The 19,490-nt window shown below is 38.1% G+C and overlaps 2 protein-coding genes across 6 annotated transcripts in view; one reads left to right on the top strand and one right to left on the bottom strand.

The window, feature by feature from the left end:
- Nucleotides 1-49: 49 nt before the first annotated feature.
- HENMT1 (HEN methyltransferase 1) lies at nt 50-16,936 on the top strand. Of its 4 annotated transcripts, XM_081195047.1 has the most exons (8): nt 50-603; nt 1,517-1,897; nt 3,771-3,895; nt 4,724-4,836; nt 7,096-7,230; nt 9,124-9,306; nt 10,377-10,548; nt 11,763-16,936. In XM_081195047.1, the coding sequence occupies exons 2-8, from the start codon at nt 1,651-1,653 to the stop codon at nt 12,183-12,185; spliced, it is 1,398 nt and encodes a 465-aa protein (XP_081051173.1). In that variant the 5' UTR covers nt 50-603; nt 1,517-1,650; the 3' UTR covers nt 12,186-16,936. The 4 variants fall into 4 exon arrangements, with proteins under 4 accessions (XP_081051173.1, XP_081051174.1, XP_081051176.1 ...); XM_081195048.1 differs by lacking the exon at nt 1,517-1,897 and having other exon boundaries at nt 51-603; XM_081195050.1 differs by lacking the exons at nt 50-603; nt 1,517-1,897 and adding an exon at nt 1,329-1,409.
- Nucleotides 16,937-17,144: 208 nt separating this feature from the next.
- The window catches only part of EEIG2 (EEIG family member 2), a 32,495-nt gene continuing 30,149 nt past the window's right edge, over nt 17,145-19,490 (bottom strand). For both annotated transcript variants that reach the window (XM_081195056.1, XM_081195055.1), the window contains 3 exons: nt 19,283-19,410; nt 18,836-18,905; nt 17,145-17,537 (listed from right to left, as the gene is read on the bottom strand). In XM_081195056.1, coding sequence (XP_081051182.1) covers nt 17,495-17,537; nt 18,836-18,905; nt 19,283-19,410 — 241 coding nt within the window. In that variant the 3' untranslated portion in view covers nt 17,145-17,494. The remainder of the gene's footprint in view (nt 17,538-18,835; nt 18,906-19,282; nt 19,411-19,490) is intronic.

Raw genomic sequence — 19,490 nt, 5'->3', positions numbered from 1 at the left:
GGGCCTTCCCGGGCTCGGGCGGCCAATCAGAGCGGCGGGCGCAGGCGGAAGGGGGCGGTTGGGCTGAGGCTGCGCTTACGTTAGGGCGGCGGTAGCGGCGCCTCCGATACGGCTCCGAGAGTACGAAGAGCGGGACTTAAGCGCTTCTCCTCAGAGTGGGCCGCACCGTTTCGATATGCGCCCGGGCCAGCTGGGGTGAACGGTGAAAGGCCTCTGCACGAGCCAGTTCCGTTTCGCTGCTCGGAAAACGCCCTTTGGGAAGGGAGAGGAGTGAAAACACCGCTTCTTCCCACAAGACACACACGTTGCTTTTCTTTAAAGTAGAAATTATCAGGAGACGAAAAGCAGGCTGCGGCCTTCGAGTTTTCGAAAGGAGAGGCGCCCCTTGTCCCTTTACCTAAAATGTCAAATGTTGGTAGTCTGTAACAAATAGCCTTGTAAAAACCAAGAGGTGGTCGTGTGGGTTTGTAATAATAAGAGAAAATCCACTCAGTTTGCAGTAAGCCGTTTATTAGGTTAAGTAAAACTTTGCAAAATACTGTGCAAGGTTTTTTGGTTTTGTTTTTTAGATCGCTAGCACTCTTCTTCAGGCTGGATTGGAAGGTAAACAGGACCGGGGGAGCTTAGTTGATTGTTATTGTTGTTGTTGTTATTATTTGTTACATTTGTATACTGTCCTCCATCCAAAGATTCCTAGGTCGTTTTAATTCTGGATGTGGGTGCAGGTAGCAGTCATTCAAAGGAGACTCTGTTAGGTGCTGTGCAGGTTTCAGAATGCGCTTAAAGCTTCTGTGAAGAAGGTGCATTCAGTAGCCCATATTTGAAAATATAATTGGTACTTACAAATTGAAAATGTAAAATCCAGTTATTCCAAGTCTCTTCACTAATAAGTGAAATGCACAGGTTCCTTGGTAGGTGGAAAACGAGAACAAAGAGAATCTAGGCAGGTTTATTATTATTATTATTATTAATAATAATATTATTAAAATATAGAATATAAAATTTAGGTGGTGTGCTAGGCTTACGTTTATTTAATAGCAGCGAAATTGGGCAGTAGATCTATGGTACAACCCTAGGCATATTGATTCAAAAATAGGTCTCATTGAGTTTAAAGGTAAAGGTAAAGGTCCAGTTGCGGACAACTCGGGTTGTGGCGCTCATCTTGCTTTATTGGCCGAGGGAGCCGGCATACAGCTTACGGGTCATGTGGCCAACATGACTAAGCCGTTTCTGGCGAACCAAAGCAGTGCACGGAAACGTCATTTACCTTCCTGCCGGAGCAATACCTATTTATCTGCTTGCACTTTGATGTGCTTTCGAACTGCTTGGTTGGCAAGAGCAGGGACCGAGCAACAGGAGCTCACCCCGTCGCAGGGATACCCACGTTGAGTTTACTTGCTCCCAAATAAGTGTGTGTATAAGATTGCAGCCTAAATCTAGGGACCTTTATTAAGGCGCTTCAAGGTTCATTCTTTTTTCTAATGCTGTGTGAATGGCATATGCTTTTGTGAAATAGAAGCTGTTTCATTGGATGTAGGACATGAAGGTGATGGCTTTCCCCTGCTGCTTGTTCCAACCATAGGAACATAGAAAGCTGCCTTATACCAAGACAGACAATTGATCCATCTTGTTCAGTACAGTATTGTCTACATGGATTTATTTATTTATCTTATTAAATTTCTCTTCCACCCTTCATCACAGGGCAGTTTACAATATAAAAAAGCAAACATACATAATGTAGTGACAAATAAAAACATTGGCCCTCCCCACACAGAATGTCTAGAGATTTGGGGGATTAAACCGGGGACTTGCATACAAATCACATGCTCTGCCACTGAGCTATGGCCCCTTCTCCATCTTGGATTCAGAAGTATGCTTCCTCTGATCTTGATTTCATGTATGTATCTGTTGAAGTGAACTGTAGTCCAGAGAAACCTAGTCTTCAGAATTACAGCACAGTCCTATCTAATCGGAAGCAAGTCCTGTTGAATTTGGTGGGGCTTACTCCCAAGTATGTGTGCATAGATTTGAGCTTAAATTCATTAGCCTTTAGTATAGTGCCAGAAGGATCTTTCTTATAGCCAAATAGCTGCTGCAGAATGCCTCCTGATTGCACTGTAAATTTAAAAAAAAACAGAATAGAAACAAGTTTTTTTAAAACAACAACAACAAGGAATAGTGCTGTGCAAATAATGAAGCATTCAGAGCAGAATCCTATCTATTGAACTTGTGGGTGTTATGGAGCAGACTGACAGGAGAAATAGTGCCCAATTTCGGGGCTGGGTACAGTGTGTAATGTGAGCCTGCTCACTTAACATTTCTTCTATCTCACAGTGTGTTTAGAGACAGCGTTTAGCACAATTATTTCAGTTGTCTTGACAGCTAGACATTTGCCAGTCAGAGACTGCCACAGCACAGGAAGAAGAAAAATATATTTCCCCTTATTTAGTATTTTGTCAAGAAGCTACTGGAACATTTTAATGAGACAACCTCATAAAATCATTGAAAAAACAGCATTGCCAGTAAGGTCAAAACATTTTTTAATAATTTTGTAGTTCATACTAATTAGACTTGCCAACCGTCTGTTCACAGCAGGTGCAATGCCTGAACAGTACTAAAATGTATTATGTGCTGCATGCTGGATTTATTTAAAATTATGGCTATTAATAAAGAACAAATTAACATTTATACCTTAATCTTAAAACATATTTACTCAGAGGCAATGCATATAGATTACAGTATGGCTTACTTCCAAGTGCATGTGCTTAAGAAAGAGCAATCGGCCTTTTCAAGTGTTAAGCAATTATGCAATGGGAAATGATGGTAGTAACCAGTGCTTTTTCTCAGCTGGAGTGCTCCGGCGCACAGTTCTGGCACCTCTTGTGGGGAGGGGGGTGCCATTGCGGGCTGGCTCCAGCCCCTGCCTACTTAATGCCTTTATATACTTCTGAGAAGCCCAAAATGAACATTTCAAGTCAAAATGGAAGCTGACCAGTGTGTGCAAGTCTACTTTTTAAAAGATCTATGACTCCACCTAGCTCCAAGCTGTGATTGGTCAAGCTACAGGTGGGGCCAATTTGTATTTCCTTTTCTTCAATCTGTCTGACGTGTAGCAGTGGTGGGATTTAGGTTTTCCAGCCAGACCTCTATCATTGCATGAATGCATGTGTGTTTGTGTAATGGCCCTTCCGAGTTTCTCTAGCCATCTGTTTGAATCTTAAGAGAACTTGGGGGGGGGGGCATTTATTTGACCTGCACCAGAACCAAGGGTGACCCCCAAACCAGCTAGAGAGATAGCTTGCTGTAGTTTTTAGCACCTCTATGGGTGGTGAACCCTCTGTGGGTATTGCAAAACCAGCATCCATTCAGAGCTGCCCCGAGTCACCCAGTGGCTTACTGTAACAACTTCATGGTGTGTTCCGGCACCTATTTTTCTTGAAAAAGAAGCACTGGTAGTAACCTGTTTTGCATTATTAACAATAACCAATAAACAAAAGGCTTTAATGTATGCATTAATAACATATTTTAGATCAAAAGATAGAAACTAATCTTGATGTTTGTATCAAGTTTTGCCAACCAATTTCGTGGAGAAAAGATGTGAAGGAAATAAACACATGGGATACCAAAATGCTACCTGTCAAAATGGTGACAAATTTTGTGTTAGATTTCAGACTGAAAGAAAAGCAGGAACCAAGAATGCTCAGGAATTTCCAGGCTGCAAAATAATTGTTATATAGTATTTCAAAAACATTCCTATCTTTTGTTTTTAGCCTTGGCTATGGATGCAAAAATGCAAAAGGATGAACTGACAAGGACAATTAAATTTATGCCACCACTATACAAACAACGCTACCTGTTCGTTAAACAGTTAGTGAGTAAACATAAACCTAAAAAGGTTTGTATATGTTTCTTAGCAAAATATGCTCTTTATAGTATGGCTAACTGCTTCAGAATTATTGACCTTAGTCTTGCTGTGATGTGACACACTTAAACATAATTGAGCTAGACAGGCACTTCCATGCGGAAATAGTACAAATAATGAAAACTTAAATGGGAATGGGGGTGATCAATAAGGGGGTGCTTTGTATTACTTGTCTCTTCTCTCAAATTTGCTGTATTATTTTAAAGTTTCTCAGCCACTTGGAGACCAATTCCAAACCCTGACTAGGAGCATGAGGGCTTGTAGAGTGGAGCTGTATAGCCAACACTGTAGTCACAGAACCTGTTCTTGTGCTAACCAGGACAGGAGGGGAGGAAAAGTGCTTCTTTGCTTACCATATAGAATTTTTCACACACACAATCTCCTTTCCTTCTGTTGTATGCGTGGCACATAGAGCTTCTGTTAAGCCAAATTTCACTGTTAAGTCCAAATCAGGAAACATGGCTTAAGGTTGCTTAACAGACTTTTAAGTCATGGTTGTCTAGTTTGGAGTTAACAGAGAACTTTGCCTTAATGCTAACCACAGAGTTTATCCTTCATTAACTGGGTCCTTGGATTTTTTTCCCAGTGGAGTCAGATCTCACATCTTCCCTGCCCTTTGGCAAACTAAGGGTGATACCCAACTAAGTTGTCTGTTTTGAGTATGACTAACCCTCTGTATGTCACCCTAAGTGCAAACAAATGCAGAATTAAGGAGCGGTTTTGATTCCTAAGCTAATAATGACTTTAAAGTTGTACCAGTTTTAGTTATGGACTATTAATGTATTAAATTATAATTGACAGGTGGCAGATTTGGGATGTGCTGAATGCAGGCTACTATGGATGCTGAAATTCTGCAGCTGCATCGAAGTGCTTGTTGGGCTAGATATTAGTGAAGATGTGATGAAGGAGAATATGTAAGGAGAAAAAATATCCATTAATTTCTTTTGCAAAAGCTGTTTGCTGTGGCTTGGAAATTTCAGAATATATATATTTTGTGGCTTGGAAATTTCAGAATATATATATTTTTCTTCAAAAAAGAAGAAAAAACTTCCTCTCTTTACCAACACATGAAAGAAACAGGACACGAAATTAATTTTGCAGATTCCAAATTGCTCTTTAACATGGAACATCACCACAAGAGAATAATCATGGAAGCCATCGAGATAGAGAAACACCCTCACAACATGAACAAGCGTGACGACACGTCCCGCCTGCCAGACATCTGGAAATTAGCCCTCCCCACAAAAACCGACACCAGAACCAGAGGCACACAGAACGCCATCTCCAATCAACCACACCAGACCCAAACCCAGACCCTCTCCACAGATAAATTACAGACACCATCCAGTAGCCAAACCATAGTGGCACCTCCGGATGCTGCACCCCCCTGCAATCCCTACACAGATCTGGCTGGCACAGGGCACAAAACCACAGCTCGCCCCTATACACGAAGCCAAGCCAGAGCACAACTAAGTGCAGTACAGCCATCTTCTCAGAAAAACTCTTTACAAGGTCAAGAGGTCAAGACACGAAAGCTTTAGCAACTAATCCACACCTAATGACCCTCCTAAGTGGTACTCAGAATATCACTCAAGTAATCACTCAAGATATCCCTCAAGTAATTAATGAACAAAAGAAGAAAAGGCACATTAACCTAGGAACTTCCTCTCTGCCCAGAACGTTGGAGGCTATACACCACACCCCCTCAACAGTATTTATAGGAACTCAAACACTGAGATCCTGCTCTGTTCTAGTAACAAGAAGCCGAAAGCACCAGCCTGAAGATGACGAGTGAGACCTCGTCGAAACGTCGCCTAGACACCCCAACTCTTACACGGGAAGACACCCGAAGACACCAAAACCTACATTCCTGTACCCGTGAAAATCTACGAAAGCATATATATATATATATATATATATATATATATATATATATATATATATCAGCCATTCAGTTCCTAACACGAGATTGGGGGTTGGCTACAGCAATGGCGAGGAATCTCTAGCTCATGGGCCACACTGGGCCTTCTCATTTCGCCTGGCAGTGCACTGGGATTCACTGGCTCTGATAATCAGGTGGTGGTTGAGTCTCGTGGAGCACTGTGCAGCTAGCTTTATCTGTTCCAACAGTGATCAGCCTAATTAAGAAAGCATGTGTTACAGTGCAAACAGTGACAATAACACTGTTTCCCCAGAGTTAGGGAACTGTGTGATCACCATGGGTTGCTCTTCTTCACATGGCTTCATAATTAGTATTTTTCAGAGTCGTTAGCACCTTTTAGGTTTGAAAATATTTCATTTGATTAATATTAATAGTTAACAAATGAATATTTAATATTGTGGTTTCGTTGCTAGTACCAGACTAGGTAGAGTACACAGAATATACCTAAATCACCTCAATCTAGCAGTGGAAAGAAAAGCAATGTCAACTGAGAAAAAATACTGAAAACTCATCTGAGGATGAATATTATTATGTGTCATATCCTATGCCATAGTATTTTACATTTGGAACAATGTATGTTTCTGGTTGGACCTCTCCAATATTATTATTAGCAGTTCTCTAATACATTTGAAAGAGTAGTTAGCTCCTGATAAGCTTTGCTCGGCGTCAGCAAACTGCACTCTTCTCCATTTTCAATTTCTTAAGTTATTTCCCTTTTTAAAAAGCCTTAAATGTTGTTGGGACAGTCACACAAAAAAATTGTACTGTTCTTGTTGAAAGTAAGATACTCAGTTTGTGGGAATTATACCCAAGAAAAATATCTTCCAGAGTTTATCTTCAGTTGTGTTTTGCCGTCTTCCCATTTTTATCTAGTTTTTAAATAATTTGTTAATGTTATTGTTTAATTTTTTATATAAAATGCATAGACATTTTTACTATATTAAATGATGAAAAAGAATAAAATTGAAAAATCAAACTTGCACTGAGAATTACTTCTAACTGTGCACAGTTGTTTCTTATGCTGTCAAGTAAGGGCATTAAAATGCGCTTCCTGTGCAGACTGTAGAGCCCTAGCAAATCCAGTATTATATTGTACTGACTTGCCTTCCATTTCAGCTAGAGTCAGTTGGAACTTCCTGGTGCACCAGTAGTTAGATGAGGTGGGGGGTAGTATGGTTAAAAGTAATTGTCACCTGAGGTCTTCTATATTGTACAACTTGTTTGCTTGTAGGCATACACTATCTCCCCTTCCTGGTGACTATCTCCAGCCAAGTGAAAGACGTCTGACAGTTATCCTCTATCAGGGTTCAGTTGCTCACAAAGACCCTTGTATGCTGGGCTTTGATATGATAACATGCATTGAAGTGTGAGTATTCTACTGAAATATTTTATTTGGCAATGTTTTTCAGGTTTTGGTTTTAAAAGCATGTCGATTTAAATACATTTTCTACCATATATAACACACATTCCTCTTCCCTAGGTCCAAGCAACTTCTCAAAAATAAAGGAGTGTGCCATATTTTAACTTCTTAAACTTAGGACAATACGAATTAATACAATTGGGATGGTTGAGACTGTTGTGTGGTGTAGCAATACTTTGGAACAAAGGGCATAGAAACATTCATGGAAAACTGAGGGTTTTCAGTTCAGCATATAAAATCTAACACACTACAAGAATACACCGAGAGTGAGGAAGCAAGAATCCAGGCAGATAGAGAATCAAAAGTAAAGTGTAACTGGTCACTGGGTAGCTGATACATGTTCCCAGTTACCTTGAAGGGAGATGTAGTCAAAACAATATCCACCTTGCTTCTTAGCAGAAATGAAAAGTGCTGAGCAGCTAGAATTCTTTCTAGCATGTTCCAGCTTCAGTTTCTGCACATACAAAGAATATACTAGAAAAACCTCTGTTTACTTTTATAAACTGGAAAAGATTTCTGTACCTGAGAAACGCCATTAATCCCGACAATGTGAACTAGGGCTTACGAATCTTCCAACTTTGGTGTCATTTTGATTGCCCTTTTTTGAACTTTTCCTGATTCTACAATATCCTTTTTGAGGAGAGGCAAGCAGAACTGTACACAGTATTCCAAGTGTGGATGCACCATAGATTTTGTCCAACAGCACTATGATATCAGCAGTAGGATTGATACTGGCGGTATTATTTTCAATCACTTTTGTAATAATTCTTAACATAAAATCCACCTTTTTCATATGTACTGCATGCTAGGTCGACATCTTCGAGCTATTCACAGTGACCCAAAGGTCTAGTTCTTATACAGTCATTGGCAGTTCAGACTTAACTGCCAGATTAACATATATGTGAAATGAGAATATTTGTTTTGCCCCAATGGGCATCCATTTACATACACTTGCTTAAATTTACTGCCATTGTTTGGGGAGGTCCTTTTTGAACTCCTTTTGGTACAATTGATATAATCACCTCACTGCTTACCACTAGCTACAGATAATTTATGAACAAGTTAGAAAGCACAGGCCCCAATACGGATCCTTTGTTACTCCACATCCTTCCATTGAAAGAACTTTCTGTTTATTCCTACTCTATTTCCTGTCTTTAACAGAAACATTATCAAAACCTCTTTGAAAGTCTTAAGTACAGTGTCAGTTGTATCACCTCTAGCTATATGTTTGTTTATACTCTAAATTAGATTGATGAAACAGGCCTGGTTCTGCCTCAGAAAGACTTATTCCTCTGTATGTTTTGTAATTCTACCTTTAATAATGCTTTCCATCAGTTTTCCCAAAACGAATGTTATACTAACTGGCCTGTAAAATCCTAGATCCCATCTGGATCCCTTTAAAAATGGTTTTACATATATTCCTTAAGTATAGATGGGTGCCTGGCGTGCTCTGGTCCATGGAGTCATGAAAAGTCAGACACGACTAAACGGCTAAACAACAACAAAATATAGATGGTGATTAAGAACTCTTGGGTGGATTGTCATCCAGACCTGATGATTTGTCAGTTTTTAATAAGATGTAGAACTTCTAGGTAAGGACTGAGATAGGTCTTGGTTAGAGACCATGGAGAACTGCATAGCTGGAATATATAATACTAGGCTAGTTGGATCAAGTATAAAATAGTGTCATACTTTTAGACAGAAAAACAAAGTTATCTCGAGAAGGCATTTTTTCTTATTTCAGACTTACTGTAGTGCAGCTTTGCTACTTCATTCAAGTATGTACTGTACTCAGTTGATCTACTTGTTAAGAAGATCCTTGTAACCTTCTATCTTCAGAATAGAACACCTGGAGGCAGAAGAGCTGGACAAATTCCCAGAAGTGGTATTTGGTTTTATGTCTCCAGCCATGGTTGTAATAACAACACCAAACTCAGAATTTAATTGTTTGCTTCCAACTGTAACATTATTCAGACACCCAGATCATAAATTTGAATGGAATCGTGCACAATTTAAGAACTGGTAAGTTCATTTCATCTTTTATATGCTTCCAAAAAGTAAAACAACAACAAAAAAACTGGTGTATATTTTAGTGTAGGCTGTGGGGAAATAAAATAAAACCTTGCTATACCCTTTGAAAGCTTTTATGATTTTGAATATACTGTGGTGACTGCCATGCCTACCTTATATGTTAATCATTTTGGAAATAACAGTAATTAAAGTGAAGGACAACCATTGGTTGTCTAGGTGTAGCTTTTTACACCCCAGTAATCTCACAATATGTGGAATGTAGGTGAGACAAGAAATGACAACAATTTCTGATCTATGTATTTTCTTCGTTGTGGGGATTCAAATTTTTTTTTTTAATCATGAGCACCATTGCGAGGCATTGTAGTAGGTAAGGATACAGAGATTTTTTAGGTGAAGTGGGATTGGTCTCAAAGCAGGAATATTCTCTAATATAGGGATTGTCTCAAAATTCCTTCATACTATTTGCTCCACCATAGCTCCAAATTTCCTCTTCTCCTCCCATCCTTCTGTGGGATACCAGCTCCACTAAACCTTCACACATACACATATCTTAATAATGCTTAAGAATTATTAAGAATATTCATGGTCCAGTTTGAGAACTCTCACATTACTGTTCTAATGAGGGTGAAGCTTTATGCTTTTTGCTGTCTATTTCATAGTCTAAAGAACAGAACAGACTCCTGGAAGTCAGTGAAGGCTGGGTATAGTTCTAATTGACAGAACAAAAGTTTGTTGGCAACAATCATGTGTTGTTTCCAAATTCAGGGTTGGACAGAACAGGAGTTGTTTTGTCTCACTGGCCTTGTCTGTTGGGCTGGTGAGGAGGTGTCTTTGTTCCTGACAGCTACAATCTCCTGTCACTGCTGCCATTTCTCTACATCTACTTATCCACACAGGCATTGTTAATAGGAAAGAAGAAATGCCTCTCACAATAATGGCTTGTACTTGTGATGGGAGATTTAGCAGTACTCACTATACACATGTTTGATGAGCAAGATAGAGCTGTTAGGATTGGTCTTTCAAAGTTACTTGCACAGTTTGGTGTTTTGTCATAAATTTAGGGCCCAAGATGTTGCAGCTCGCTACGACTATACAGTGGAGTTTACTGGATTAGGAGCCCCACCTCCTGAAAAAGATGTTGGAACTTGTACACAAATAGGTGTGTTTGTGAGAAAATACCAGAATGATGGACCTACACATTTTGAGAAATGCAAGGAACAAGTTTATAAAACCGTAAGTGGATCTTTTGCTTCTGTAAGGAGGAATAAATTCAGTAGAAAGTGGTTACATAGTAAAACATAAAACGATAACTGAAATAGAAGTCTGTGTATTGAGTTTGTGCTGAATTGATATCCAGTGAACCGTGTGACTGATCAGCAGTCAGTGTCACAATACATACTAGGAAAGAAGTTTTTTTGATTCTGACTTTCAAAACAAATGTGTTATGATTGATGAACACATGACATGGAGAGGCAACTGGGCATTTAAAATGACAAAAAGAATGAGAATAATTGTTAATTAGCCCTGAAATATTATCAAACATGAAATCATTTATCCAGGGAGGAAAATGTTACTTAGAATGTTTTCTTCCCGGTTTCAGTGTTTAGTAAGCATTATTGGATATTGAACTGTTGAAGTACACTTGTTTTTAATAACTTAATTAAGCCTTTAGACCCTTTGCTGTAATTCCCACCTTTTTACCTTTTTTTAACCTATAATTCCCATTAGTATTAGCTAGATTTAAACCCAGGTCCAAGCCTAACACTTTGTTCGGTGGGCCACTCTGAACTTGGATTGTACTTTTAAGATGGGAATAAGGCAGTGTAGGAGTATCAACCATATTGCTCAAAATTAATTTAAAATTGTTTTTGTTTTATTTCCAGTAAGTGGGTAACTTATGGAAGAAAAGCTAACTCAAACTAAGGATTTGTTACTTTAAGGTTGCAAGCCCATTCATACTTATTTAGGAGCAAGTTCCATTAACTTCAGTGCAACTTACTTTTCAGCAGACGTGCAAGGGATTGTATTGTGATAGGGCTCTTGCTAGTTTGCCCAAATTCTACCTAATTTTGCAGGGAGGCTTACACCGCATACTACAGGGCTTGCTTCTGAGGTTTTTTGTTTTTAAAAAGCACACGTACAGATAGATGTTATTGAAAATTGAACTGAGGAGCATGGACAACCGTTTTATGGTCAGAAAGCCACACAGTTGTAGGCTATGGTCTATCTTAAAAATCAGCAGGAGAATTATATTTGCATTCGTCAAACAAGTAAGCACAGGCGGTTTTCAGCTTTATTTTGTGTATTGTAAACATGTGAGAAAAGGTCCAGTAGAGCTGTGCCTAGTTTAATATTCTGTAACATAAAATGCTGAGTATGTGAAATGCTTTGAACAGTTAGAATGTGCTAACAATAAATAAGCCGCATCTTTGTTTTCCATATCAAAGCTTTTCAAAGCTGAATATCCAAGCCTTAAAGATGAAAAGTATTTGCAGACTGCAGTGGTCAATGAAGTTATTTGGACAGCACAAATAATTGCAAGGAGACTCTGGGACCACGTAAAATCTGAATATAAAAAACCCTGTTATGACTCTGAAACAGAACCCAAATTCCAACCATCTCACCATAGTCTGAAGTATTTCAAGCATCTGCCTTTAACAGAAGCCAACAATAAAAGTTTGCAGCCATTTATTAATGGAAACTCTGTCTACGTACCTCTTGCAAACATTTTTTCTTTTCCTAAAGTGCATAAACTTTGTGGAACAGTTGAAACACTAAGCAATCTCATAACTGGCAAAGTTGCACTCAGCCATGACGGATCTGCAGTGCTGATTGATGCTGAATATGAAAATGAAGAGATGGAGAATTAGCAAATGCTTTCAAAAATACTTGTTCTTGGTACTACTTCGCAAACGAGGAGTCCAATGAGCAGAATTCTGCTAGTTGCTGGATTTAAAAACTCAGCAGATTGGACTGGCTACTAAATACTTGGATCAGGTGCCATCTTTTTGTATTGAGGTGGGCTAGAATAAGATGTTCCTACCTAATTATTTTGATTGAGAAATAAACATGTACCTTCCTCAACCCAACTGCTTACAACAGTAGTTAGTAGAACAGAAGTCAGAAAAGTTTTCTGTCTGCGAACAGAAAAAGTAATGTTTAAGATGCATTTTTTGAATTGGAAGGTGGTTTTGCAGAAGTTTGTGTACTATATTATGCAACACCACCATTACCAGTATCTTTATAGTATAAGTTTAGTTGAGAACTAAATTAGTTGCTTAAGTTAATGCTAGGTGTAATGCTCTCTTTGTGTGTGCTTTAAAATAGTTTTCTTCAGAACCATTCACACTGTTCTATATAGAAATGGGTTTGTAGATGCTGTCCAATAAGGACTTTCAAATAAGATTGTAGAATACTACTTGCTGAACAAAGTTGGAAAATACATTTGCTCAACTCATCCACAAACTGATTCTAACCCCCAAAGTACCAGAATAACCTTGGGGGACTGCTAGGTTTTGATTATAGAAAGGAGCAGCAGGGAGCAGCAGCAATTCTTTTCCTTAGTCTCAACCTTATAATGGTTTGATCAAGGAACTCATTCATCTAGCAGTACTGCAAACACCAGTCATAGGATAGCCTTATTAAAGCCTCAAGTAACTGAAGTTATGCCTTGCTTCCTGCATGTATTATCTGTTCAAGTATGCTTTTCTTTAATTACAGTAGTTGGTAAACAGATTGGCAAATGAGCAGATGTAGTTGTACATAAATATTGTTCCTCTGTAACAGTAAACAGCCTTTTCTAAACAAATATTAGACAATTCTATCTCACTAATCTTGCAACAATTTCAACCACAAGGTGGCATGCTTCTCCATAAAGCATTTGCTTGGCATCCTGTTCTCATCTAACAAAAAGGGATGCAGCTTTTTCCAATATTCCTATCACCACCACCTTGGTAAAGAGTCAGAAGACGACTGCAGTGTTGTTTTTATACCAGAGGCAACAGACATGAGTGGGCAAGAGAAGAGATGGTTTGGTACCCTGTTGCTCTTTGACCTTTTCCCTAATTCACTTGTCACATTTAAAAATGCTAGGATAGATTTTTTTTTTTACTTCTACCTTCTTAGAATGTAATGCTCTCTATTACAGTTGCACTGCAGCAGCTTTCTCCTTTTACTATAACCAGAACACTGCATCACTTCCCAGCCTGGCCCGATTCCAAGCCCTTGCAGAGCGTACAACCGTAGCCACTAATTTTCCCTGGTGTACTTTGCTATTATAGTGTCACTTTGTAGGAATCATTTTTGAGGTGAGAATAGAGAAGAAAACCCAGCACAGTTTCTACTAGGGCTTACTACATAAAATAGTCACTTAAATGACTTAAATAGTTCAAGACAATCCTGTTTGCAAAGTTAAGTTTAATCACTTCTTCAGTATTAGGATTGAAGGCAGTCTCTTCCCTGGACAGATAACCACCAAGTGCTCCTTAACTACCAATACAAGTAGTAGTTACTAATCATGTTTACAATAAGCCCGTAAGAGTAGGATGCCAGCTAGATTGCTGATGGAAATGTAGCTGCTCTGCAGAGGAAATGTGAACTTTTCACAGAAATAACAAGCGGGAACTTTTTTGCGGGTGGGATTCATAGAGGATGACAAAAGGCAGAACAAAGGGGTAAACCACTAAAAAGCTGTGGCAAGGCCTCAGAGTGGTGCTCTAAAACATATGTTTAGTACTTTTTGTCATCAGTCAAAGTTTTGTATTGTCTTACTACAATGACAACCACTACAGCAGTTTACTTAGTGAATACCTAAAATGAACTGCTTTAATAGTTATAATGGAAACAAAATGAGATACATTTTTTTGTCCCAAAGATGATCAGTGTCTAAATGTTATTTAATACTAAAATATTTTGTTTTTCATGCTTTGGAGCTGTCATTTCTCTAGATTTTACAGAGTAAATAGATCATTCAACTTGTAATGTTTTAGAACAAAAGTACCTAACAAATCAAAATAGCATAAAAAGCATTTTGAGAAATCACAGCAATCTGTATCAGTGGAATTAATCATGCTGACAGGGTATAAACACAGGTAGAAAATGTGAACCTAGCACAAGAAGATAAAGCTGACTTTCCAGAATGTCTGCAAGTCGGGCCTCAATACAAAATGCAGTTTAATTTCCTCTAGCCTTTGAATCAGACTACTAAATTGTACAGAGGTTCCAATATAGATGAGCAAAGAAAGCAATGGAGCTAGAGAGGCTTAAATCATTAACTGATTCTCTTCTCTAGGAAAGGGAAGAGTCCTGGTTCTACCAAAAAAAATCTTGAATTTTAAAACTTGTAATAGGTCAGTATTAAACTTAGTACAAGGAATACAAAAGATTTAAGTTTATCAGGAAACCACCTGACCCAAACAACTGAACTATTCCTGTCTTGGGCCTTTTTTCTGCAGGGAAGTAACCTAAAAATGAGATACAGCTCCTCCCAAAATTTAGCCTGTATTCTTTTGGCATACTATTTTGTATTAGAAAGAAGGAAGTGGGAAGATAACCCCACTCCTTTTCAAGCTAATAATTTGGTGGGGATGGAATGCCATTCATTTGCTCCTTTCAATTTAATAAAGTGAAATTAGTTACAGTACTATTGCAAACACCCTTTGCATTTTGTTGTTTTGATTCTCTGTACAGAAAAACAGCACATAAAATGCAGGTTGAAGACAAAACTTTTATTGAGTTTGTAAGACCACTTTACATCAAGTATTTTATGGTAAAAAAATCAGACTTTACTAAAAAAATGTTAATTTTGAGTATCACTGTACAGTTTACACAAAATGAATGCCATATATGAATATGAAGTTCATTTCCCATGTCTTGGGGACACAAATGGAATCACTTCATTAACATGGCTCAGTTGACTAAAGTGCATAATAGCTGTTTAATGGAACTATCATGGAATTCAAAAAAATTACCAGTGTGATGGGTACAAGAGAAATTGCCTTTGTGTAAGGTGTATTAAGTCAGGGAATGCAGGTATTTACACTAGGAGTGACGAACGTTACATCTGAGTAAACAAGCAATACATAAAGTTTATTGAATGTTGAACATGATAGTTCCCTTGTAGTTAGTGACCTTAGTTTTTTTATCCCTTGTGTTCTTTCTCCCTTATGCCAATTTGTTCTCTCCAAATCACTCATCTTTTAGGACCGACACTTTTTAGAACTAGCATTTTTTCAACAAATTTCCACACTAGTTTAGTGACCTACTTAAACACACTAAGAGCAAACTCAATTTTACCTAGATCACTGTATGTTTCAAAGTAAGTTTTGTTGTGTATTCTCTTTGCATTATTTTAACAGCAGCTTAAAAAATTAAATATTTACTTGAACTCAATTAGAACAATTCAGGCTAAATAAAATGTTTTATGAAGCAGCGACAAGTTACTTCCAGGTACCATAATACAGAAGAAATGGTTCTCATTTTAACAATTCACACATATGATTTAAATAATAAGAATGAGTTGCGACATATCTCCAAGATACAAAATTCCTTCATTTAGCTAACAACTTAAATCTTTCATTATGTTTCTTGAGAAAGATAACAAACATTGACCAACTCCAGGGAATTCATAAGAACATCCCACAAAGGTCAAGTAACTCTCATTAGCTTACTCAAAGTTGTTTTGAAGATACTGATTAATTCTAGTGACTAACTTTTTTTGACATTTGAAGTCCACTACTAACTAACTGTCAATATGTTTCTGAATTGTTGGCAGCCTTCACTCCAAATCCCTAAAAAATTCTTTACAAAAATAAAATGGGTTGTTTATGCTGTCAGAAAATGCTTTGTCAAAACTGTTGCATAGGCACATTACATGTTTCATTTGTTCAAATTTATATGTACCAGAAACTATTCCACCAAAATCAATGAGTTCTGTCTTAACAACAGCTGAATGAAATGGACTAAAATGAGATGACTTAAAACAAGCTATGCAGACATTCTGCATGACCAGCACTGCACTGCACTGCACTATACCACATATGTGGCAGTTGCAAACACCAATGTGTGTATCAGGTAGAACAGGGCAGATACCTTTTAAATGGAGCAAGTACAGAGGTAAGTTATTTGCTCATATCCATGCCTCATTTACACTGGGCCTGAGTTAGCAATTCTAATTAAAATACAAGACTCTGGTTTCAGATGGGGTGAAGAAAATTATATAAAGTGCTTTTCTTGACAGCTTAAGCATAATAGCAGTTATGTTAGCTGTTTAATGGTTGTTCTTAAAGCTTTATAAGAAATCGTTCCGACCTCCTTTTTCCTCAGGAACAAGGCACTCTTTTAAGTGTTAAACGGTTTGATTTAATATTGTATGAGCTAAACAACATACTACTGTATGCCCTAAACTTTTCATTACTGGTTATTATTCAATGAGGTCACCTATGATGTAGTACTTTTATTTTTCAGTACATACCAAATATCAGCAAGAATTATCTTTGAATACTATAAAGTTGTACTAAGGGTTCAAATCTTGTCAGCAGTGAGGACTATGTAATACGATACAGATTTAATTTTGTGAAAGCTAGTCACTCATTTTAAGTAATAAACTAGTTCTCACATGTGACTTAGCCTTAAAGTTGCACACATTTGTAGCAGTATTTAATCCTATTTCTTTCAAAGCACAGCTGACTGGCTCATTTCCTTGAAGCAGCTGTTCCTATTTTGTAGCAATTCTAGTTTGACAGGAACAATTAAGTCAATACTCGAAAAGGACTGAAATAGATGTGCTTGTCTTTTTAAGGGATTAAAAAGCAACAGCAGCCAGGTTGCAGTTAGAGAACATCACTGAATGCATTTCTACATACTGACAATTGATTTCACCATATTAAAGTCAAATCAGATACCATTTGTCCTATCTTCAAAAAAGGTGCTTTGATTGACACATAGAACAATGTAACAAATCTACCAACACATTCACAATGGCTGGCAAAGTACTTGAAGAAGAAAAATTCGCCCTTATACCACAGGTAGATAACAGAAGAGGGCACTTTCAGTATGAGCAACCCAATCTGACAACTCGGGTCAATGGAAACTTGCGTTTTGGAAGCACCCATCTTCAATAGTATTGGGAAATAAGCAAGTTCTGGAGTTCCTAGAATTCTGCCACTGTAGTCCAGTTCCTCTAGCGTTTAATCACCACTTGCTCATATGCTCCAGATCCAACCCTGAAAAATTAAAGGCAGTAGAAAATACTGGAACAGAACTTTACACTCTTGAACAGGAGGAAACTTGATATTTATTACAAGAGGCTAATTGCTGCTTTCAAAACACAGCAGCCTACGTGTCTCTGCAATGTGTGATGTTCATGGCCAAGTGAGTGGTAGCTAATGAAAGGGAAGAGAAAAGTCAAGGCTCAATGTTACCACATCACACATTTTTTGTTTTTTTAGATATTATAATATGAGAGAAAGCTTGATTTGTTTTTGACCGAGAAGACTTGGGCATCTCTTGTAACATCTAGTTCTATGCCCAGTATGTTACCTAATTTGAAACAAATACCCACAAAATAGAATCAATGGTTTAATTACACATGCTTGAACACTGGGTGTTGGATTCTTCAGTTAGTTGCACTTAAACTCCACTGAACTCTTTGGAACACATTAGGTCATGACTAAACTTCAACACTGATTTCAAGGGACTGAAATTCAACCAACATTCTGAATCCAACCCAGTTTTTCTATGATTCCCAACCAATAACTCTATGCTGTGGTCTGTGCCAAGGCTTTGATGCACATGTAAGCTATTGATAATCACAGACACCATATCTAACACTGAAATCAGATTACAACCACTAAATATTAAAGATATATTAATAAACCATCATCAACAATTCAATCCAGTTTTGGGGAAAAATATAATTTCCTCTTTAGAACACTGTTTAAACAGCAGCAGGCCCTTTTTCTAGCAAAAGGTGCACTGAAGACACTGCGAGTCATAGACACTCAGTACCTTTAAAATAAATCCATGCATTCAAGTAATTGAAGAAGTCTGCCGAAAGCCTTGATGACAATGGCAAGCAGGACAAATAATTCTGTTGTCATGGAATGTTATCATTGCTTTTCACATCAAATGAATTCATCTCAATCATCAGCCTCACTCCTAATTTTCCTGTTCCCTCCCTTTTCCCCTTTTATATCTTGTGCATTAGACAGTAAGCTTGTGGACATGGGTTGTGTTGCTTTTCAGATCTCAGCACGGTGTTAAAAATGTATGATAAATATATTAACATTAATGATCAATTTGCATTTCAAAATTCTACTGGTGGTCAGTGAGTATTACAAGCCTGTGGTAGTCAGGTGTCATGAAAGAGCAGTTCAATTTTCAAATTACATACAAACAAAACCAAAATGATATGTCCAGATGATTTCTGGAGCGTGTTTCCAAATTTTAGAATTGCTTAGATGCGGTCTTTGTTACTTATTGTGCAGTAGGTAGGGAAGATATGTAGAATTAGTATACATACCTATTGGGTAAGTGATGACTTCCAAAAGCAGTGCTCCCTCCAGGGCCTACAAAAAGTCTTAGCCCTTCCTCTGAAAAAGAAAAAGTCAAATTTCATAACATGCAATGTTATCACACTTGACTTGGATCTAAGAATAAGCTTGTAGAACTCCATTTGTGGAATGGACCTTTCCTGCCCCTTTCCTTTGCGGTGCAACTTTCTGCACCCATGAAAACCCCAGTCCCAGGATTCAGAAACCCTTGGGAATGATGTGGGAGACTGCAAGTGGAAAAGGGAGTCAGCAGAAGTTGCAGATCCTCCCTTCTGTGAGCAGAGTTGTCTTCTGCTCATGGTAGGATCACTTTGGACCTAACTCATTTGGAATACAGGCCCACTCAGGAATGAGGAAATTTGGAGCCAGTAATTTAATCAGGTTTTCCCCCACCCCACCCCCTGTGCTTTACAAACCTTCTGCACTTGAGTCCAAACTGAAGTCTTGACTCTGCAATATTTTTTCAACAATATCGTCTGCATCCACTCTGGTGGCATCAACCCTTTTTAGCTGTGATTCCACAGAATCTTGTTTCACTGGATGCCTATGAAATATTTATTGTATATAACATTTAGATCACAGTGCAATTCTAAAATATTTCTGCAGAAGTACCTGAGCAAACTG

Source organism: Podarcis bocagei, assembly GCF_964188305.1.
Source record: "Podarcis bocagei genome assembly, chromosome: 5".
In the NCBI taxonomy this organism is placed as follows: domain Eukaryota; kingdom Metazoa; phylum Chordata; class Lepidosauria; order Squamata; family Lacertidae; genus Podarcis; species Podarcis bocagei.
Note: the sequence above shows the minus strand (reverse complement) of the source record. Positions and strands in the feature narration are given on the sequence as shown.